At 34.5% G+C, this 23416-nt stretch overlaps 3 protein-coding genes across 6 annotated transcripts in view; 1 reads left to right on the top strand and 2 right to left on the bottom strand.

The window, feature by feature from the left end:
• The window catches only part of LOC132798295 (UDP-glucosyltransferase 2), a 41355-nt gene extending 31941 nt beyond the window's left edge, over nt 1-9414 (bottom strand). Inside the window, exon 1 of the mRNA XM_060810108.1 lies at nt 9380-9414. Coding sequence (XP_060666091.1) covers nt 9380-9399 — 20 coding nt within the window. The 5' untranslated portion in view covers nt 9400-9414. The remainder of the gene's footprint in view (nt 1-9379) is intronic.
• On the bottom strand, nt 265-2502 carry LOC132798296 (protein grindelwald). Its single transcript, XM_060810109.1, has 3 exons — nt 1768-2502; nt 704-997; nt 265-629 (listed from the first exon to the last, which is right to left on the bottom strand). The coding sequence occupies exons 1-3, from the start codon at nt 2021-2023 to the stop codon at nt 448-450; spliced, it is 732 nt and encodes a 243-aa protein (XP_060666092.1). The 5' UTR covers nt 2024-2502; the 3' UTR covers nt 265-447.
• Nucleotides 3891-21566, top strand: LOC132798294 (TPR-containing protein DDB_G0280363). 4 transcript variants are annotated; one of them, XM_060810106.1, is made up of 10 exons: nt 3891-4720; nt 16245-16307; nt 16366-16504; nt 16585-16699; nt 18055-18471; nt 18847-19053; nt 20179-20298; nt 20360-20880; nt 20941-21052; nt 21117-21562. In XM_060810106.1, exons 1-10 carry the CDS (start codon nt 4645-4647, stop codon nt 21270-21272), a joined length of 1926 nt encoding a protein of 641 aa, XP_060666089.1. In that variant the 5' UTR covers nt 3891-4644; the 3' UTR covers nt 21273-21562. The 4 variants fall into 4 exon arrangements, with proteins under 4 accessions (XP_060666089.1, XP_060666087.1, XP_060666090.1 ...); XM_060810107.1 differs by having other exon boundaries at nt 3892-4720; nt 18055-18315; XM_060810104.1 differs by having other exon boundaries at nt 18055-19053; nt 21117-21566.
• Nucleotides 21567-23416: the final 1850 nt, after the last annotated feature.

Here is a 23416-nt window from a genome sequence, read left to right as displayed (position 1 = left end):
TAACTCTATTTAACTGTAACACCATTTAAATTATTTAAATAACAATATTTTTGTAAATATTAACGCGCGCGCCATGTTTTTTCGTTAAGCTTTTTTCATGTACTGGTGTGACCACAAACAACATTTCCAATGATATATTTTGACTGCCAGAAATATACCAAGCCACGCTACGGTCTCACTATGATAGAATAAGCATCGACTTGCCGCCACCATTTATCGAAACTGCTGATCGATCGTCGTGAGTTATCGAAACAGCTTATCGGAAACGTTTAATTCAAAAGTTTATTTCGCTGGTAATCTTAAAGTAACTTAGATTGTGTATTTTTACAAACTGATTTCAATTGCTTATGGTCATACAAATATAAAATATCACTAGTTTCAATGTGATGCACACTGTTTCATTTGATTTAGCAGCTACTGTGTGAATTGATGATGATACAAGTAAATTTAGAAAGCTGGCGGTGCATTTGTGCCAGGTTTCTCGGCGACTGGCGTTACAACCATTGCCTGATTGTCGTACCCATAGTTATAGCCGACTTCAGTGACTACCGTTGTTGGTGTTGTGCTATTCTCGGCCGGATAGCGCGTGCTGACTGGCGTCGCCATGGTCACCACAGATCCTTCAGCGTCTGTCGGTTGTAAAATGGGAAATTGTATTAGAATGAATGTTCAGGTAGAAGATGGTCATAAATTAGCCACTTACCTGCCACACTGTAGATCTGAGACGGCGCCCGTTCAATGTCACGGTTTATGGCATTGAAATTTTGTATGGTTGTGGCATTGAGATCCTTGCCATTGGCATTGCTCTGATATGGCTTCGAGAGCAGACGGGAGAGCAACTTTTGAATGCAACGCTTGTGGCGCAGCCAGCTCAGGCACTTAAGGAGATAGCGTATGGCAATCATTATGAGGAGTATGCTCAGCAGCAGCAAAATCAAATTCTGTGTGCTCTTGATGCTGTGCAACTCGGAATTGAGCAGCTCATACTTATTAAAGGCTGTGAATGATTGCAAAGAGCAGTCGATTAATATTAAGTTGTTGGTTCATATTTAATACAATTATAATATTGATTTTACTTTAATTTTTTTTAAAGTGATGTCGTTTAATAATAAGTGATTTTCAAATTTAACGGCTGTCAGAACGAGATTGAACTTGAGGAGTCTATCTGAAGGAAAGCAGAGCAAGAAATGAGCTTGCGTTTTAAGTGCTGCCCATAATTAGTAGATGGCGCCCGACGGCTGTGAGAGCGAGATAGCGCATAAGGAGTCTATCTGAAGGAATGCATATCAAGAAGCTAGCTTGCGTATTAAGTGCTGCCCATAACTTTTAACTAGCCTGACTAAGCTGCAGTGCTGCCAATCGACTGCACTTTTGAAATTCATACTTTAAAGCAGTTTGTAATTAGATGTTCGCTGATGCTTAATAGACTAATTATAAATGCAATTATTACTCTATGATGCAGCACCTCAGAAATTGCAGTGTTATCGGCAAGTGCTTACACGACTTATCTTTGACTCGGCAGCTTTTTATTAAAATAAACAACAAAATCTACAAACTTAGCGCTTGTATTTATTTTTCAATGGAACCTTATAAACCGCAAAAATAGCTAGTTATCAACCTCTCGACTCCCTCAGCAGTCTTTGCGATATTTGCATACTCAGCCCCAAACAATGAGCTAATCAATTGTTAAAATACAGCACAATTAAGTGCTTGGAAAACCAATTGTGATGTAATCGATGGGGAATGCAATGTAATTGCAGCACTCACCTGAGCATTCCTGGACACACACATCCGCTTGATAATTGTGTGAAGTCACATTGCAAATCCCAGCACACGGCATGCAGCTCTCAGCAAAATGCGAGCAATATTCATCCACCACATGACAGACTTTGCCAAAGCAATCTCGGCTAGCTTCGGAGGCACGAATGTTTCCTTGGCCTGCTGCCGCAGTGACCAACGAGAAGCTGGGCAGGAGCGAGGCTCCAATGGAGAGATTGAGTGGACGCATTTCCCTGGCAGGCATCAGGTGAAGAAGAAGAAGAAGAAGTTGCCACGATTTTGGTGTAGAATTAAGCGTTGTTTATGTCGCTTGTTTACACACAGTTAACAAGCCCCAACAAAATATTTTTGTGGCTCTTTGGCACTTTTTGTTGTTTCTTTGTAGCCACTTGGCTATGATTCATAACTCAGCCCCGCCCCTCACTTTGTGCCCCTCGACGAACTTCTTTCTTTAATTGCTGGCTTCGCTTCGGCTTCGCTTCTTCTCTCTGACTGTGTGTGTGTGTATGTGTGTGTGTGCCGCCTTTAAAACTTGTTTTTAACTTGGCCAAATTCCGTGCACTTTCGAACGCTTTTGGCGATCGTTTATTTGTTTTTTCAGCAACTGCACTTTGCTTTCTATTATTTTATTAATGCTTGGCAATAATTTGTGCACTTTTTTTTATTGCTTATATTTGTTTTAGAAATTTACACGCAATTTATTTTGAACGCCAGCCGCTGGCGACTCGCTTTGAGCCACACTCAAGTCACAACTGGCAACAGCGACGATCTCGCATCGAAGTGTTACCAACAACAGCTCGACACACATACACACAGATACTCACACGGACACATAGATACACTCACACACACACATACACTAGCGAAGTTACTCACCAAAACACAGAGAAACATTAGCAAAATGTGCTCAACGAGTTGACTTGACTTTTGTTTATTTTTGTTTACTCGAAAGTATCTGGTATCTGTGAGTACGTGTATCTGCAGCTATAGATGAGACAGGTAGTCAGGCATCACTGTCTCTCTGTGTATGTGCGTGTGTGTGTGTGTGTGAGTTCGTAACTGAGATTTCATTTCTATTTTGTTTCAATATTTTGAGTGCTGACTTTGTACCCGGTACTTTAATTCAAATTCGTCGAATTCAACATCAAGTGATAAAAACCAAAAGTTTACAACTTTTTTTACTTTGCTAAAAAAAGCACCTGATAAAGCCAAGAGGCACTTGAAATGTTGGTTGACTCACGCAGAGCAGACGAGAGATTCATTTTTATGAATGAAACTGCGGCTGGCGTAGATTTAATTATAGACAATATGCGATTTTGACGACAACTTGCTGTTAATTTATTCGAAATTATATAAATCTGAATTTTTATTATTTGCCATTTAGTGTAAAAATTATAAAACTGATTGTTTGCTTATTTTTGACTTCCGGATTTGTTATTCCTAGTTATATACTTAAAATGTGCAAACACTTGATATTATGTGTCAACAATATAAACAATAACCTTATAGAATCTCATAGCGCGTTTTATTTGCTATTTGTATCTTGTTGCCGAGTGCAGCTAAAAAAGTTTTAAGACAACTGTGCACAGTTTGAAGCATGGTGGGAAACCCGGCTAAGGCCTGACTGAATTTATTAAAAAACAAACCAAGACAAATTGCAAAGAAATTGCATTGAATTTCATACAAAGAGCAATTAAAAACAAAACTAGAACATGCAACAATTTATTCAAAACAACTTTTTAAATTCTAAATTTTTTTAATTCATTGATCTACAAAACTGCTACTGACGAAACAAAGTGACCGTTTTGTGTATGAAATTGGCAGCACTTGTAAATTCAAATCTCTCGCCGCGCATTACTTAACAGCATCTAATCAATTTATAATACAAGTAATTTGATTTATGTTTTAATTTAAGTTGTTAAATTATGTTAATATGAAACTATTTATATAATTTAATTGTTTTAAACTAACAAATATCTTTGCATGTGAAGTCTGGCGATGTATCGCTGGCTGCAATTGATATCGGTATATTTGGTATATTTTGTGTACTGGTTTAGGGCATTTTAAAATACTACTTGCGGTCACTTTGCAAGCCAAGCAACCTCTTGCCCGCATTCGTTTGAGCGGCTTTCGCTTGTTGCAGGGCTGCGAGCGCGTCAACGCAACATCGACGGCAACGGCAACTGCGAATTGAGAAGCAGCAATTGCTAGTTACGGACGAAGCGAGTTCTGACTTTTGCTGCTTGGGCTTTGGGGCAGATACAAAATTGCAGCTGCCATCGACGCGCGCGTTGTTTGTGCTTGTGTTATGTTTTTGAGTTCGTGTTGTTGGTGTGAATATTTATAAATAAATCGCGTGGCGTGAAAGTGAAATGCGTTGCAAGCAACATAACTAAGTGCGTGTGGATGCCGCATTGCATAGCAGCAGCAGTCTCAAGAGCATCGCATATAATAAACGAGCGCAACTAAAGCGACGCAATTAAGTGAAAAAATTTCTAAAAAATCAAGTCAGGTTTTTGCTTTATCTACCTATCTCTCTCTCTCACACACTCTCGCTACGAGTTCTGCTATTGTTTATCTATTGAAAGCGACGCCGTGTCGCTCATTCAACAGCAGCAGCAACAACAACAACAAGTTGGACAGCCGCGATTCGTTCAACTGGAAGAAAGGCGCGGCAGCATCAAACTCAAAACTGAAACTGAAACGCTGCTTAGCATAAAACAGCAACAACAACAACAATATAGCGTCCTTGAGCTCGTAATTTAAACACCTGTTCAAGCGAAACAACAACAACGACGGCGACAGGAGAAAGAGAAGAGACAGAAGAGAGCATTTCGTACATCTGTCCATCTCACTCGCACCATAATGAATAATTTCACAACAACAACGGCCGCTGTGCCCAAAAAGGAATCACTGCCACGATCAGGACATGTTAATGAGGGTAAGCAACAACAACAACAACAACAAAGACTCGTTGGATTCTTTTGCCTCAGCGAACAAATTATTTTCGTATCACTTCAAATTGGTTGCGTATGATGAGCATGGAAAGTGATGAAAGAATGAGAGTGTGGAGAGGGGAAGAGACTTGTCAATTAGTTGTTGGGGTGAATTTCAAAATGTTACGCTCTTTGTAGTTGTTTTTGTTTCAAATTTTGTTTTTTTAGTAGAATCATTAATTACAGTGTGCAGGAAGTGGCACATTCGAGGTCTAATTGCTGCCACTTCTTAGTAGATAGAATTTATGTGTTGAAGTTAGAAGAGAGCTTATTAAGTGGATAAATAAAGAAATAGAATTTTAAATAAAGTTAAAAGAATTTAAACACTGTTAAACCAGAAGATAAATCAAAAATAGTTATTGATTATAATAAAAAATTTCAGCGGTAAATTTCAATACTTTTATAGGTCTGAATACCTTTTGCATTCTTCAAGCTACATTCCTTTTCGATCATCATTTGAAGTTAAGAATTCCCTGAGAACTTTTCTGTTTATAAGAATTAAAAAAAAAACTTGAAATATTTGTAATAGTTCGGAATGTTTAAGAAATTTTTGAAAAGTACCAAATATTTTGTGATTTATGTATATGTTCTTTGTTTCGATGTTATACGAAATATAGTATTTATTGGAATGCAGTTAACATAGCTAAATTTAATATGACAAAGCAATGTTTTTATTTGAATTTCCCAAAAATTGATTTAATAAAACATATATTATTCTGAAAAGAAATACTTTAATAGAATTAACAACAATTTAAAGAGCGTTCAGTTCAAAACAATTGAAGATCATAAAAAACAGTATTTTGTCGCCTATTTGATTCTTATAAACATAAAAAATATAATATGATAAAGAAATTACCCCTGGACAGTATTTTCACAGCGCAATATCTTTGTGAATGAACGTTCATTGTTCACTAAATTTTAGTTTTTTTTGTTGCCAACTGTTCAAAACATATTTATTGTAATTAATAAAATAGTTAAAGCACTCTTAAATCAGTTCAAATAAATAAACATCTCTAATAATTTTATTACCACTTGTGTTATTGTTGAATTCCCATAAACAAATCCCTTAAGAGCAATAAAAAATATATCTAGAATATATATAAAATATGAAAGCTACCAATTGTAGCGAAAAATATCTAGAAATGAATCATTTTGAAGGTCTTAGACTTTGACACGTTTCTCGTTGATTAGACGCCGCATACGAAAAACTTATATAACAAATAATAAATATTTACATAAATATTTGATGAGGCAAGCCATAGAAGTCATAACAACAAACAATGGCATGAAATTTGTTACTTCATTTCACACAAGCATATTTATAATTAAGAGGGGGAAGCTCAATAATGAAATGTGGCCGTGGGGGAAATTGAAACTGTGACTGCATCGAAGCTCAAGTCTTGGGGATCAATTAAAAAAGTTCACGTTACGAGAGACAAATAAAAAACTGTTTTTTTCTTCAGTTGCCGGTTGCGAGAGACCAAAGCGAAAAAAAAAATTAAAACAAATTTTAGTCATCATATTTGTTATGCTAATCAAACGAAATATGCGGAGAGAAACTTTCTCGACCTGTCGCAAAAGGGGTTGCTGGCAATTTGTAGTTGGGACTTGTTTTTTTGAAAGTTTTTTTCATGAAACGATAAACAAAAACAATGACCTGCCAGTCAGCAGCGGGTCAGTGACGGACAAAATTAAACACACAACATCAAAAAACAAAATATACAAAATAAAAACTAAATGCAAACAGTTTTTAGTTCGAGAGTTTGAAAGGGAAAATGAGGTGCAAAAATGTGCTGCGAGCACTTTCCATTTGATGTGAGTAGACATGCAAAAGAAAAAGCAACAAAATAAAACAGAAAAAATCAAGTAAGAAGCGCAAAGAGCTTGCCACTCATTGTGCGAGTATCTTGTATCTTAAAGATACACACATGCGCGTGCATAGCCAACAGCTGACTCCTTCGGGCAGCCGCTTCATTTGCGCCCAAGCACGCAGAACTAAAGACAAAAGACTTCTCCACAAAGTCCCCAGTCGAAGCTATCCATCCAGGCTGCGGCACTCAACCGCTGGCCTCTTTTTTTTTCTGGCTTGCTTGCTGGTGACTGACAAACTGCCTGACTGACTGAGAGAGTGGCGGGGAATGTTGCCAGAGAGAGAGGGAGAGAGGAGGCAGGCCAAGGAAATGGAATGAAACAGTCGACAGTTGCATGACGAGATGCCTCAACTGAACTGCCTCACTCTGAATGCAGTTTCTGTGGCATTCCTCTGCCCTCCATCCTTCACCTCCCTTTGCCTGCCTCGTTGCATGCCTCGCATGATTCACTTGTCGGCGACAGGATGTGCAAGTGCCACAAAGAGGTCTCCACTTGGTTGCAGCTTAGAGATGCCACCTAAAAGCCAAGCCAGCAAAGCAACTACCTACATAATTGTTTTCGCATACAAAAGATTTTAAAAGTTTCTTTTCAAAAATGAACTTAAAGTCACAATTGTCTTGAATTTAGCGCAGTAGTTATGAAAAATGCCGTCTGCAAAGCTGTTTGAAGTTGTGCAAATTTTATAAACAACAAATAAAAATACTTGTATGAGTAATTGCAAAATATTTTAGCTTAGTCTTTTATAGTATAAATCTTAATATATGATTTCTCATCAATTTGACATTTTAAGCAGACTAAAACCGATATATTAATGCAATAAGTATTAAATGACTAAAAAATATTATTTTTGTTTAGTATATATGTATATTAGTAGTATATATATTTAGAATATACATTTATATTTATTTAGTATATTTATATATATTAGGTATAATATTAGGTATTTTCATAAACTTGTAAATGAATAAATTCCAAAGATATTTGAGCCTAGTTTTCGTTAACATAAAAATGACTAAACAATTTCTCATCAATTTTAATGGCATTTCCAATAAACTAAACAACGAAATATTGGCAGATTGTAATAATTATTAAATTCCTATTGAACGTTATTTTTTAAATATATATTCAGCACTTCTCAGAACTAATTCCAAAAATAGTTGAATAAGAAATGAATAATTTCTCATGTTATTTTTACTAATTTTTGAAGTGTTAATTGATAAAATCTTAATATTTCACAAAGCTAACGTTTATGTTTAAATTTCTTAAATTTAAATTTCAAATACCTAAATAGTATATTTTATTTTAAATTTATTATAGAGCAGTTTAGCTGTGATAGTAAGATGACGGAAGTGCAATCTATTTAATTCAGTGAATATTCACAATACAATACGCAGTTTAACTAAGCTGATTATATAGTACATTTTAAACAGGTTTCAGCTAAAGATAAGAAGACAGCTTGATTTAAGAATAACTATGACTTAATGCAAGATAAAATGCAATTTACTTAATGAAAAGATTTAATACCAAATGATTTCACATACTTTTGAAACTATTTTTATAGCCGTTATAAATTCTTGATCAACGTCAACGATTTCTGAAAATTTGGTTGCAATCGGATCGAAGCTATTTAAAAAATAATTCTATATGACAAATAATGCCACAATCTGGTATATTTTGTGCTTTATAGTATATTTGGAGTGTAGTAGTATATTATGTAGTATATCGATATACAAAAAAATATCATTTAGTACATTTTAGTATTGTTCGGTATATTAATCTGGTATATTTTAGGAATAATAGTGTGCCCGAACTAGTTTTCTTAATTGTATTCAATTAAATTTGTGTCCTACTCTATCTGAATGACATTCAATTGATTGACTTACTGCAAAGAGACGCACTATGTTTTTTATCGGCTAAACTCGATCTTACCGTACTCTTTGCAACCTGTTTGCTTAATTAGAGTATGATTTGCATCTTAGCCTGCAAATTATTGCAGTAATTATAGCTCAAAAATATTGCTGACTAAACTGTAGTTAACGTTAGAAATTAACAAACTGGTTTGCAAAGATTTTAAAACGGTTTAAGAATCACTTTGATCTGTGCAAATTTCTTTACAAGTTTTATGAACTACTTAAACTAGATTTTTATGAGAAATGATGGGAAAATAAATAAAGCAGGTCTTTGTCAACAAATGAGAACGAAAAATGTGTTTTTCGAGATATTTTCTCGAAATTAAACTAGTTGGCTGCAGTTGTTAGTAGCGTTGATTAACCTGCAACACACAATTGCTGTTTTGCAAAAGAGTACACAAAGTACTCATACTCATACTCACACTCACACTCACACTCACACTCACACTCACACTCATATTCATATTCATTTTCATAGTTGAGAGGGAGAAAGCTGGCGCGTAATGAGTTTTGTAAACGCTTCGGAGCTGAACAAAACTGAAATTACGCTAATTTGAAATGGGCAAAAGTCAAGCATTGAAAACTGAAAACTGCCGAATGCATAATTATGGCCCATTCTCTTATTGCTCTGGGCCATAACACACAAACACAGCAAATCAATCAGTTAGTCAGTCAGCCAATCGATCGATCGATCAGTTGGCTAATCAGCATTTGAAACCCACAAAACTTGGATATTTTCCCAGCAGCTTCTTCAGCATGATTATTTATATTATCATCATGGCCATGGCTAAGGTCAATGCTTGCTTCTGTGTGTGTGTGTGTGTGTGTTGCGAGGGCTGCATTTGTTGTGTTGTGTTGTGTTGTGTGTGTATCCATCAGCTGCCACATTCAAATAGTCAACTCTCGCCTTGCCTGCCACACGTTGCAGCAGTCGTCGTCGCCGTCGCGTCGGCGTCGCTGTTGCAGCCACATATTTGTTTGGGTCTCCTCATCGTCGTCGTCTCTTGGCTCTCTTTGGTGGCATGTTCAACAACCTTGAGTCAGGTTTTTCCACTTTCAGCCAGCTAATCAATGCATTGCAATGCATCGCAATGAAATGCAGTCGACAACCATTTTTCCTGCTTGTGTTGTTTTATTTTTTTTCCTTCGGTTTTTTTTTCTTGGTTTTTTTTTGGTAGGCTCTCATAAATTTTCACGTTGAGCAGTCGTCAACAAAAACGACTTTCCAATTTGGTTTTCCGCTCTGCTTTATAATTGCTTTGCTTTTCCTCTTTATCATATGCATCAAATGCTCTTTTTTTACATATTCCAATTTCTTTTGCGGCTTGTGTAACTCTTCACGCGATCGCCTTTTTTTTATTTGTTGTTGTCTTCTTCGACTTCCCCTTCGAACCATTCATGCTTAAACCACAATTTGAACTTGTTGTGGGTGTCGAGAGAATGGAAGAGATGGAAAAAAGCACAGGTGGGAAAACCTGAGGAGGAGGGAAAAATCATTGATGGAAGCCCTAGAAAGGTTTTTTGCAAGTGCCACCAAAGTGTTGGCGGTTGCAAAATGCTGTGAACTGTAATTGAAATTGAATGCACTCTGAAGGTTAATTGAGGTCTCTGCTCACAGCTCTCTCTCTCTCTCGAATGTGACCAACAAAGGGAGAAAATTGCTGTGGAAAATTACTTCAGTTAGTGGCCTTCAATTTGCACACAGCAGGAGAAAAGCCAGCTCTTGAATGTGGGTTAAATAAAAGCGTTTTCCACGCATAGTTGCATTTAAAGAATTTTAGACAAATTTACATTGAAAAAACGGATTTTAAAAAGTAATGTTATTTGGATTAAAAGGTAAAATATCTGAGAAATGTTTTTGTCAAATGTGTAAAAAATTTTGGAAATAGAAATTTCTGTAAATTGCAAAGAAATTCCATTCAAAACTTTATATTCAAAGAATATGTTTTATATGACAATTAAATGCTCTTTCACATTTCTCGTAAGAAGCTTCAATTAATTTATAATTTAATAAAGAGAAAGAAAGAATAGTTTCTTTAAATTGCAAAGAAATTCAATTCAAAAATTCAATTTATATACAAAGAATATGTTTTATATAATCAAATGATCTTTCACAATTCTTCAAATAATTTATAATTCAATAAAGAGAAAGAGAAATTTCTGTAAATTGCAAAAAGAATTTCAATTAAAAACTTTATATACAAAGAATATGTTTTATATAACAATTACATAATCTTTCACATTTCTCGTAAGAAGCTTCACATATTTTCAATTTAAATAAAGAGAAAGAAAGGGAAATTTCTGTAAATTGCAAAGAAATTCAGATTAAATACAAAATTTTATATTCAAATAATATTTATTTTACAATAATTTAATGATCTTTCACATATATCGTAAGCATCTTCACTCTCTTTAATAAATTAAGAATTAATTATAGTAAATATTATAAATAACTGATTTTTCATATTTTATAAAAGCATCTTTATTAATTTTCTGTGTACTACATTAGAAATTATTTGAAATGTGCCTTAAAATTAATTTAGCAACATTTCGAAAAGTATGTAAAATGTTTCTCACACTTCCCACCAGCTACTGAATGAAATTATCATTGTTCTTTTCAATAAACTGGTTTAATAAAGAACAGAACAAGAGCTAAACCTGTTGGCCACAGTCTTAGTTATATCATTATGCAAACAATGAATTGGCTTTTCAACCGGTTAGCAAACAGTTCAATGCATTTCATCAGCACTTTTTTTTTTTGAATGAAATGTCACATTTATACTAAAATAATTAGTCCATAATAAGTACATGTAAATTCATAAATCCAAAATACGTTTCAAATATATAATCCATAATAATTACATATAATAAAGAATCTAATAAATCCGAAACCCGTTTGAAAAGCACAAAAATCTTTAGCTGCGGAATTCGAACAATTAACACCATCAAAATGTAAACCAACAACTTTTTGGTGATCAGCTGAGCGAGCTTTTGGAATTCCTTTGAATTCGCTGCATGACGCATTCGGACTCCACTGCGTTTGCTGACTTACTAACCCAACCCGTTGGCAGTGCCTGACTCTTGGGCTTGGGGTTCTCTTTTTGGTCAAGTCAATAAACTGCTGGCGACCCACATTGCACCACACACAGAGTGTGTGTCAATTGTTTTGTTGTCTTTCCAAAGAGAGGAGGTCAACTGTTATTTGGCGCAAAAAGAAACCCGTTTCAAAGCAAGATAAATACGCATATTTAACAAAAAAACAAAAGAAAAACAATTTCCCTGAAATAAAAAACAGAACTCCACTGCGACTTCGACTCATAAATCAGCTGTCATTCGTTTTTACGTGAGTTACTCGCTTGGCTTATCAATGAGTTCGCGTATCTTAGTATCTCAAAGTATGTGTGTTCAACAGGAAATCAAAAGAATTTCAAATTTCGTGTGACAAGTGCATTTTCGTCATTTTCGTCATTTTGCAGCTGCATCGACATATTTGCAACACTTTTACGGCCTTGCCCATTTCCTGCGGCTCTTAAATACAATATGATAGTAATGCATATAACGAAAAGCAAATAAAGTAACAATAAATAATGAGAAATTATTTAACGGCCTGGTGTAAAATGTACAGTAAGTTAACGTCAACATTTGCTGACCGCTCGCGAGACAAAGTTTAACTCATTTTTACCATTTTTATTCGCCATACGTTGTGCATAATAACGAGTTCGAAGGGTTTCTTTTTGGGTATGACAGACTAGCAAAATACTCTAGACTTATTTGTGCAATTTAATAATAATTCTCTGTTTATTCACCATTACAACAAAAGTATTTTTAATACCATTTATTTGTTTTATTTTACTAATTTTACTATTATTTACTAGATTTAGTATTTAGTGAAAGACTTAACTGAATTTCATATAATAAAAAAGGAAAATAAATAACAATTTTTGCTAATTATATTCATGAGTAGTATTATTATTATCGCTCTTCAATATAATATAACAAAAAAAATTACCGTTAGGCTTGGCATTATTATTAAAATGGTTATTAGCATAACTTTTACATTTTAGATTAATATTAGGAATCCTTTTACACACCTGAACTCGGAAATGTTTCTTTAAAGCCAATAAAAAGATTGTCATTCTGCATGGAATTATCATTATTATTGGCATTAGGTTTACCCCTAAAATTTACATTGACATTATTATTAGAATGTGTATAACATTATCCAAAAAAAAGCTGGAACAAGTGGGATTCTATAAAAAACTATCATTTTGCTCGATATATTATTATTATCATTGTCTTTACCATTGCCATTAAATATTTTCATTAGAATAACCTTAGGATTTGGATACTGGAGATGTTTTGTTTAACTTATTAATCAAAAAACTAGATTTGCCATTATCGTTATCCATGAAAACTACCTTTAGAATATACTTCACATTATCAAAATGAATGCTGCCTTTTGTTGCGCTTAAGTTCAGCGGATTTCCGCCCCTCGAAATGAGCATACCCGTTGTATTCAACGGCTTACAGGGTATGCGTAGCACTATTAAGCAAAAAAGCAAAAGCCAAGCGCGCAGACGAAAGAACAACAGAGAAGACAGAAGAGACTTAGTAAGTAATATGTATGCTGAAAGCACAATAAACATATGCCACAACGGTTGAAGCGTGATCGGAGGGACGGGGGAAGGCAGCATATAGAGCTGGTAATATGTACATACGTAGAGTACATATGCGAGTTGTCGAAGTCAGCGCAAAAAAAATGCAGTGATGTGTAAGACGAGAGGTTCAACCGGAGCAATCACGACGAACGGGCACAAATAAAGCACGAAAAAAAAAGAAGCAGAAACGAGAGAATAAAAAAACGATACATTGGCTGTTGTTTATGCAGAGCAGCAGCTACAAAATTGGTTGGAATCATATGCAGGGGCACAAAATACACACAGACAGAGAGACATTCAGATACTTTGTGTACTTAATCTACTTAGGTTGTTGCTTTGGTCAGTCAGAAATCAAATGGAAAAGCAAACAGCTAAATTGATTATGTTTGCAAGTCTTGCTTTCTTTCCTCGCTCTCTCTCTCTCTCTCTCTCACTCGCACTCGTGTCCCCCTCGAGCAGCAAACAACGAGTTGCACTTTCAGTTCCGCAAAATTGCAGTTAATTAAGCAACAGTCGAAGATTAGAACGGGGGAGAACGGGGGAGAGAAGAGCAAGAAGGGGTCATGCCACATAATTCAACTAGAGGCAAAAGTTGCTCTAATTGCAACATGCATCGAATAGGGAAACCAGTTTTCCCACAACTACGGTCAGAGTTCAGCTAATTGCTGCCAAGTCAAAGAACCTTTAAATTAAAGCGATTGTCTTCAAGTGTCGCATAGATAACGCACTTATGATTGACTACGACTCCCTCTTTAAAAACTGTTCAGCTAATGAGTGCAGTAACTTACGAGTGTGAATACACTCAATGAATACTGTAACAATCAATTATATTATCGACCAACGAGGAACGTGTGGTTTAATAATAAAAGAGATTCTCAAATGGATAACCTAAAAAGAATGAATATTACTTTTAAAGTAGCACAGTGATTTCTAAACCAACATTAAATTAAGATTATTGAAATTCATCATTTATATTAAAAATAAATTATATTATCGACTAACAAAGGACGTGTGGTTTTATAATGAAAAATATCCTCAAATGAACATTACTTTTAAAGTAGCACAATGATAAAAAAGAAATTATATTATCGATTAACAAAGGACGTGTGGTTTTATAATGAAAAAATTCTCAAATGGATAACCTTAAAAAATTAATATTACTTTTAAAGTAGCACAGTGAATTATAAATCAACATTAAATTAAGCCTAAGGTAAACTATAAAATATTGAAAAAGTAACTTGTCATAAAAATAATCTTAGACTTTATTCACTTCAATTGCGTTAAAGAATTTATCTCCAAACTATAAAATCGAAGGCGATCTCTAAGTGGAAAAGCATTGAATGCTGTTTAACGAGAATGTGAAAGAAATAAAGGTCAATGATTTCGATCTTAGAAATGTATATTTAAAGTGAACTCAAACTTAAATGTAGAAATAAAGAAAATTGTTGATTGCGCCATAAACGACAAGAAAGATCTATAAAAATCAGTTTGTGTTTAAAATCTTTTTATTGATGAAAACTTTATGTGTTTTATGAATTCGTTTTTAAGTAGAAATTTGCTATCTTAGAGATATATTTACAGTCAGTTAAATGAAGAAATTGTTGGAAAAGTACGATAAGATAAAATAAATAAATGAAATGAGAACAAATGTGATGATTATTATGTGATAATTGGAAAAGTTGAAAGAGCCAATGTCTACCTATATTATATAGGACAGCTGATGACTAAGAATGGTTGGACAAACCTGAAACTTAAAGAGATTTAAGATTGACTTAACAGGTTTTGCTTGAGAAAAAATATGTGCTATATACCATATTTTGCAGTTAGCAAAAAGAATATTGAATTACTATACAAGAAAAAACTTCAGCGCTTTCTCGAATAAATAAAAATATAAAAACTATTGAAAAAGAGAAATGCGAAAATAATTTTGCTGCTTATCGTATTCGCAAATATTTCCAGCTGTAATTTAATGCGAAAGTTGATAACGCTTAATGTTCAATTTTATTATAGAAGTGGGAATACTTCACTTAACTTTTTCTGCACACACATATCGCATATCAAATCGTAAAAAAAGCAATTAGAGGAAGCACTGGAAATGATTGTAATAAATACAAACAAAAGAATGAAAAGTAAATTTCGCTGCTGGCTTCTTGAGAAGAGGTTGGCAAGTTCGTGGCTCAATAAACAGCTCAATAAGTGAGAATCACTTTGATTGCCTTGGCGTTCATTTATTAACGCAACAGATGTGGAAGTCGCACTTGAGATGTTTTGCGGCCACTTTCGTCTTTCGTCTGGCACTTTCCATTTTTGTGAGCAAGTCTTTAGTTGATGCCCCCCCCCTTAAGGCAGGCAACCAATTACCAACTGCTCTCCGACTAATGATAAATGACAGCGAGGCATAAACAGAGCTCCAAGTTTTGAAGTTGCGCCCCTCTTTATAAGCTGACAATCAACAGCAAAATGAAAATTCTTCTTTAAACACACAGACAACTTGCGGTCACACAATTAAAAGTACATTTTTATACCACGCTTTCGCCTTATCAACAAACAAAGATCTCGCTGCCCGGCAAATCGATCAAAAAGCTGACATCCGCTGTCCGCCCTCAGTTCTCTTCCCCTGCTCCACTTCTTCGCTCTTGTTTTATTGCCACATCAAATGCATTTCCGTGAAACGCAACGAAACATGTGCATCTTCTGTGGAATTTCTTTGTTCGAAGTGCCCCCCAATATTTGAGAGCAAATAGGGAGACTGGAACTGAAACGGAGACGGAGACTGGAACGTGACTCATCAAATTTCCAATCCTTAAGTGTGTGGGGCTTCATTAGATTCGGCTTGTAATTTGATAGGCTGCGTGTTGTGGCTGTTAAGTATCTTTATGAAATGTAATCAAGTTCGGCCAGAGCTGACAGTTTATTGCCCATCAAAAGGTGATTAGAGGCAACCTTAATAACTTAAGCACATCTCTCCCCTCACTCTCTCTATCTGAGTCAGTTCTTCATCTCATTTCTCTACGCTTTTCTCATTGCAGTTTGCAAGGAATGGCTCGTGCGTGAGGACGGCGCTCTGGCCTACAAGTTGCAGTCCCAGGAGAGTAAGTTTCCAACAAGCGATTGCATTTTTTTCGTTATACTGATTACTCTCGATTGCAGTTAACGACTTTTATAAGGGCAATCGCTATCGGAATGCCGTGGTCCGTGAAGATTTCCCCACGGCTCTGCATGAGCAAATTAAGGAAACGGAGCAGGCCCAGCGCCAGGTGGAAGCCTATCGAAGACGCCTCACTGAACAGTAAATCTACCTTTTATGACTTTACTTCAATTTGCTCAACTCATAACTCTCTTGTCATATCTCTATCTCTTCACAATCAGGGAGGAGCACGATAAACGCGTTGCCAAAGAAATCGCTGACAAGCTGGAGCGTGATCTGCAGGAACAGCAGCAGAAGGAGCTGCAGCAGAGCGAACTTATAGCACAGAAAATGCAGGTGAATAACAAATTATTATCGCATATTGCGATTGCAATCGATGTGATTGCTTTTACATCAAGTTTTCATATCTTAGAAGTCACAACGATTTGGCAATATTACTTATAGTAATGAGAAACTAAAGGCAGATAATTTGATTTCTAATTTTCTTATTCCCTCAGTAGTTGATCCTGATCACAAGACTATAGGAAATATCCAACCAATTACATAACTGAAGCATGATAGTAACTTAATATTCTGTTAAGTTAACAGTCACATAAATTTAACATTAATTTAACAAGTGTTAACATTACACTAACTTAATATAATCAGACTCTTAACAGAATATATTCAGTTTGCTTAAAATAAGTTATCACTTTGTAAATTTTTTTTTTTCATTGCTTTAACAAAAATTTAACATTAGTTGTACAAAAGTCAGCATAACATTACAATAATATAAGCTATTCAAATTCCTTTAAAGAAGTTTTGTAACATAAATTTAACATTGGTTTAACAAGAGTTAACATAAAACTAACTTAATGTAATCAGACTGTTAACAGAATATATTCAGATTGCTTAAAATAAATTGTCAGTGACAATTTGTCACTGTGTACATTTTTTTTTTGTTTTTCATAATTTTAACATTAGTTGTACAAAAGATAACATAACATTATCATAATGTAAACAGAATATAATCAGCTCCCTTAAAAGAAGTTTGATAATATAAATTTAACATTTAACAAACAATCAGAACATTACCAAAAAGTAAATGTACTGTTAACAAAATATATTCAGATTCCTTAAAATTAGTTGCCATTGTGTTAACTTTTGTGTTGCTTTTTAAAACCTTAAAATTATGTTAGCAAATTCATAATTTGTACATACCCTTAACACTATGTTATGAGAACAATACTACAAACATTTCGAAACAACCAAAAATGTCATTTAGGAATAGAAACAGAAGTCTAAACAACAGAAGTGAAATCTCGTAGCATAAGTAAAGCTAGAAAAAGAAAATATTATCATGGATTTTCACTTTAATACTTCCAAGTTTTGTATAGAAAGTTTTGAAGTAATTTACATTTTTCCTAAGCTAATGATTAATTTATTTAAATACAATAATTTCTATTAAATTTTCAAACTACATACTAAACTCTAAATTTATTAGGCATATAATTATTTGGAAATCAAGTGAATATTGATGATAAAAAACAAAAATAATATGTAAATCAAATGGCAAATGCGAACTGAAAGTCTACTCATTATCTATACGAATTAAAGCGGCACAAAATCAGTTTAATTGGTTGCGCTGTAGTATTCATTAAAGTAATCATTCGTTCAATTAATTGCAATCAACAACTGTTTGTTATCTGCAGGAGATCTATGTGAATCTGCCGCCCGTGCCGCCGCCAGCAACACGCGATAAAAGTCGTCCACCGCCACGGCCAGCCAAAGCAAGTATACATCAACAACAGCAGCAACAGTTGCAGCAGCAACAACAACATCAGCTATTGACCAATGGCAGCCTTGAGCCCAGCACCTCACAGCAGGCTAGATATCTCAGTCAGCAACAACAGCAGCAGCAGCAGCAACCATTGCAGCTGCAGCAGCAACACTTTTCACAAACAGACAACTATGTAGGACTATCGCTCATACCAAATATACTAGAAATGCCAACAGCAGCCGCAGCAGCAGCAGCAGCAACAACACCAAGTAGACAAGCACAACAACAAGCACACGCACAGTTACAGACACAACAACAACAACAACAACAACACAATAATCAGCTGTTGGTGAGTGATGCTGCTGTCGAGCACGCGCCACATCAGCAACAACAACAACAGCTACAACAACAGTCACGCTTCCATCACGCTCATGCACCACAGTCACATCAATCCGCACGTCGCATCAACAGCAACAGCAACAGCAGCAATAACAACACAACTACATCCCAGCACAACAACACACCTAATGCTATCAATCAGTCGCAATCGCATTCGCTTTCGCATTCGCCCGACATCGACTCCATCGATGAGCTGGTGGATTATGCCGATGTTGCTGACAGCATACGCAACATGTCAGCAACATCGGCGGCAGCAGCAGATGCAGCAATCATCGAACGTTCCGCTTCCAATGAGAACTTACTTCGAACCGAACACAAATTTCAGAAACTCTCGCCGGAAAAGTACGATCAAATGGTGGGCAACTTTGCCCTCCCAAATGCCAAAGCTGTCGAGCGGCACATGCAACAACATGCCGACGACATTGAGCTCTACGTGGATCTCTGCGAGTACGGCAGCCTGAGGGACATTGGAGTGCCCGCCGAGGAGGCGCTGGAGATGAGCAAGAAGCTCAAGCAGGAGCAAAAGGATGAGGTTGGTTTGCAAAGTCAATTATTCATGTATTCATATAATACTTTTGCATAATTCATGTAATTATTTTATAAGTCTGGTTAAAATGTAAGGTGAAATGTATTTAAAATGTAAATGTACGTATGTATATAAAAACTAATTCTACTAAGTTTATTGCTCATTTATGTGTAACAATAACAATCTTATATCTAAGTAACATAATATTGAAAAGAAAAAATACCCAAAAAAAATAAATTAAGGGTTTGAAATCAATTCTTAAATACTAAACTAATTTACTAAGAATAATCTATTCATACAAATTTGCATAAAACAAAACCTACTAAACGATTTGCTCAATTATTTATAACAATAGCAATCTTATAATTTTATGCTAAGAAACTAATTTAAATTAACATAATATTGAGAAGACAAAAACACGTATGAAAGAACAATTTTTTTTTTTACATATTTTTTATTTATTTACAATCTAAGTTATCTACATATCTAAAGAAAATAAGTAAATTTTATGATGAAAGAACAGTGAGGAATTATTCTTGACATATACCGAATTCATATACCGTAAATAATATAAAAATATACCAATGTCTATATGTGGTATATTTTTAAGTACTACATTCAAAATTATACCATAGAGTACTCAACACTACAATAACTTATACAATTTTTATCGGTTCGCTTCAAAGTTTTCCAGAATCATAAAAACTGTACTTAATATTGTAAAAATTTGTATAAAAAAAGCATAAAGTTTGACTTAAAAACTGTTTATTAAATACAAAAATTGAATTTATAAGAATAATATCAAATATTAATATTCGAATTCTATGTCAAAGAAATTCATTTAAAGAAACATAATAATTATGGATAAGTATACATGAAAAGCACCTATAAAATGAGATTTGAGATAGATTTATGTACTTAAATACTTAACTAATTTGCTAAAGTAAACCAATTTATGTATTTCTTTTCAATATTTCTTACAATTTTAGTTAACGAAAATAATGAAAATTACAATAGTTGTATATACAAGCTTAAAAACTAATCTTTAAATACTAAATAATACAGCTAAGACAAACTCATTTGTTTAACCATTATCATAATCATTGTTAATTTCATTATCTAACTTTATAGATACTGGCTCGTCGTCTACAAGCTATAGAGAGCAAGGACAATATGCGACAGGAGCAGCGAGATCGCATGTTGGCCATCGAGGCGCAGGACAAAGAGCTGGCCAAGATGCTGCAAGAGCGCGTAGGTTCAAAATTAAATAACATATAAAGCTCGAATACTAATAAAGAATTTATTTATCTAGGAGAAAGCCAAAGTGAAGCGAGCCAAGGAGAAGGCGCGTTTGCGCAAATCACAGCAGAAGGAAGCAGCAAACGGAGGCAGCAGCACCTTGCTGTGTGGCACCAATGGACTTGCCTCGCATTGTGGTCCGCTGTTGTCGCTGCCCCAGGACTGTATGTCGGCGTCGTCGTCGACGTCACAAGCGCAGCACGACATTGATGTGGAGGCCTATTCGAATCCCATCGATGTGCTCAACAGCAGTCGCCAAGCGCAGGAGCAACAGCGTCAACCAAACGGATTGCTTACCAATGGCAGTCTGACACGTGACAGCAGCTCGAGTCAAGGCTCGATGCAACGGCAACAGCGACAGGCAGCTGCTGCAGCACATAGTCTCAATCGTGGCGATGATGACATCTACACGTTGCCTGTGGACAGCTGTCGTCTAGGCATCCAAGGCCAGCGACCCATCTCACTGCACATGGCTGCAGAAACAGTGCAACAGCAACAACAACAACAACAGCAGCAGCACAATTCGATGACACGGTAAATTTATTATTAACTCATCTATTTTCGTTTCTCAATTTCTCTTTTGTTCTATTGCAGTTCGGAACACTTTGGCTCGGAGGCGGGCTCCCATGACAGCACTTTGTCCAGCGGTCACGATGTCTCGCCCCATATGAAGTACTCTAAATCTGGCGGCAACTTTGGTATATATGTATTTAAACGATGTGAAACTGCAGAGTGTAACTCTAGTTATTAATTCTATCATGTGTTTATAGATCAAAGCGCCAGCCCCACGCCGCCTTACATGCCAATTCAGGGTACACGCCGATCGAATTCAAGTGAAGATCGTAAAAAGAAATCCAAGGACAACAAGTGCACGCATCAATGAATCATCAACATCAGCAGCAGCAGCACATCATTATCTATCATAGATTATACTAGATATCAACTACTCAACTAACCACATTTTATATACAATACATTTTGTTGATATGCGCTCTCAACATTTAATCTAAACTTGCATCAAAATGACAATGAAATTGTTGCTCATCTCTTTACCATCTCCAATTTTGTAGTACTTAGTTATGGTAGCTTAGACTTTTTAGCTATATTTGTATTGTAATAATATTAATGTTGTGTATGCTCGGATCCACAGACAGCTCAGCTTTGGGTTTACAATAAATATTTTGTCAATAAGTCAAATGTGCCTGCTTTTATTTATTAACTGGAACATTCAATTCAATGAAAAATTGATCAATTGAATTAACAAACAATCAAATAGATCTATAAAATGTTTACATTTGAAATTTACAGAGTTTTCTTCACCTTGACATAGTTTTGTTGTATAGGAACTCTCATATATATCCATAAAATAAAACAGTCTATAAATTGTTTTGTTTGTCATTTACATTTATTTTGAGTTATTACATAAATTACAAATGGAAATATTTTAAATATGTAAATGTTTGCAACTTTTTTGTAAATTACAATAAAGCTTAATATTTATAGCATCGCAAGATAATGTTTCATTATATTATATTTACAGTTTTTACACTTCAGAAAAAGTTTTCAATTCTGTTTTTATTTGTGAATTTGTGGGATTAAATTATTTTAAGGAAATGTTTATTGAATTTAGAAGCCTATGCATAAAAAGAAATGATTGCGAAGAAGTGTTTTGAAGTGCGTTTAAAAGAATGCGAAATTTCCAAATACAGTGAATAACGATCCCATCATTTCAATCTGCAATTAAGTAAATACAATTTTTTAATATTTTTAGAGAATGTTGTTAGGTTATCGATACTGATTACATACTTACAATACAGACATTATTCAGAATTCCGCTCAGGAATTGAATTAATTCATATTATGACAAATAATTCTGGAAAAGTAACAATTAAAAACATTAAAACTTTACCAATTTCCAACTATTTCACTTCCATTGTTCGTATTCTTCTTTAATCCAGAGTTCTTCTTTTATGTTTTTTTTTGCTAACATCAGCAAGTCTGCGTCCAATACCGGAGATCAAAACTTGTGAAACTGGTATTAAAAGTCACAAGTTAGGGTCTCAGGGAATCAGCCATACAAACATTTGCACATGTCACTAATACCAATATATGTGGAGCAAATATCCATAGATCAAATAATATTTCATAAACATAAGTCATATATTTTGTTTTAAGCACTTTCTCACACACACACACACATTGTATGGCTGGGAAACTTGTATGTATGTGTGTGTGTTTTGTTTTGTTTTGTTGGAGGGGGAAATTTGGTTGTCTTTGTGGCTTATAGTCAAGCAAAGAAAGCTAGCATGCTGTATAGTATGATCTATAGTTACTACTATACAACCTACTACCTCAATTTGCCAGAGAGAAAAAGGTCCTTGGTGTAGTCCTTTTTGCTTAACTGGTTGTCTTTCGTTTGGTTTCTGTTTTGGTTTTGGTTTATGCTTATGTGGGTTTTGGTTTTGATTTTCGGGATGGGCAAATAAAAGGATGAGTAAACATTGAATGCAACAAAAAAAATAAATACGTTTATATTTTTATGAAGCAATTTTTCGATTGGATACAATAATTTAATAGATATATTATTGTGTTATTTGTTTATCAACAAAGAAATATTTTTTGTGACTGGTTATCAAATAAAATAGAACATAAATTTCACGGAACTTAATTTGTATTTGATATGAAGATAATATAATTTTTTGTTTATATTTTTTATTGGTTTATTTTCGAACATTTTTTGTATAATATTTATAAATTTCAAACAGTTATTTAATATTTTCAGAGTTTATATTACGCATTCATAATATATGTTTATGATTATTATAGTATTTTGTTATTTAACATCATTTGTATGGCATGTCGATGATTATTTGAACAAAGCTTAAAGCTTTTATAATATTAAATCTTTTTTATTATCTTATTTATTTCTATTTTACATTGGTGTTTTATTATGATATTAAATAACTTTTTTAATGTATTATTTGTTTTTGATTTTGTATTGGTATTTTATTTTAACTTTCTATATAGTTTGTAACAATTATTTTATATTTTTATAGGTGTTATTTATAAT

This window comes from Drosophila nasuta, chromosome 2L (assembly GCF_023558535.2).
Source record: "Drosophila nasuta strain 15112-1781.00 chromosome 2L, ASM2355853v1, whole genome shotgun sequence".
Lineage (NCBI taxonomy): Eukaryota > Metazoa > Arthropoda > Insecta > Diptera > Drosophilidae > Drosophila > Drosophila nasuta.
Note: the sequence above shows the minus strand (reverse complement) of the source record. Positions and strands in the feature narration are given on the sequence as shown.

Excerpts from the sequence above, each read along its gene's own strand:
- LOC132798296 (XM_060810109.1), bottom strand. The coding sequence starts at position 2,023 with ATGCCTGCCAGGGAAATGCGTCCACTCAATCTCTCCATTGGAGCCTCG. Across the intron at positions 998-1,767 it reads GTGTGTCCAGGAATGCTCAG|CCTTTAATAAGTATGAGCTG; the intron begins GTGAGTGCTGCA and ends AATCATTCACAG. Across the intron at positions 630-703 it reads TCAGATCTACAGTGTGGCAG|ACGCTGAAGGATCTGTGGTG; the intron begins GTAAGTGGCTAA and ends TACAACCGACAG.
- LOC132798294 (XM_060810104.1), top strand. The coding sequence starts at position 4,645 with ATGAATAATTTCACAACAACAACGGCCGCTGTGCCCAAAAAGGAATCA. Across the intron at positions 16,505-16,584 it reads CGAAGACGCCTCACTGAACA|GGAGGAGCACGATAAACGCG; the intron begins GTAAATCTACCT and ends CTTCACAATCAG. Across the intron at positions 16,700-18,054 it reads TTATAGCACAGAAAATGCAG|GAGATCTATGTGAATCTGCC; the intron begins GTGAATAACAAA and ends TGTTATCTGCAG.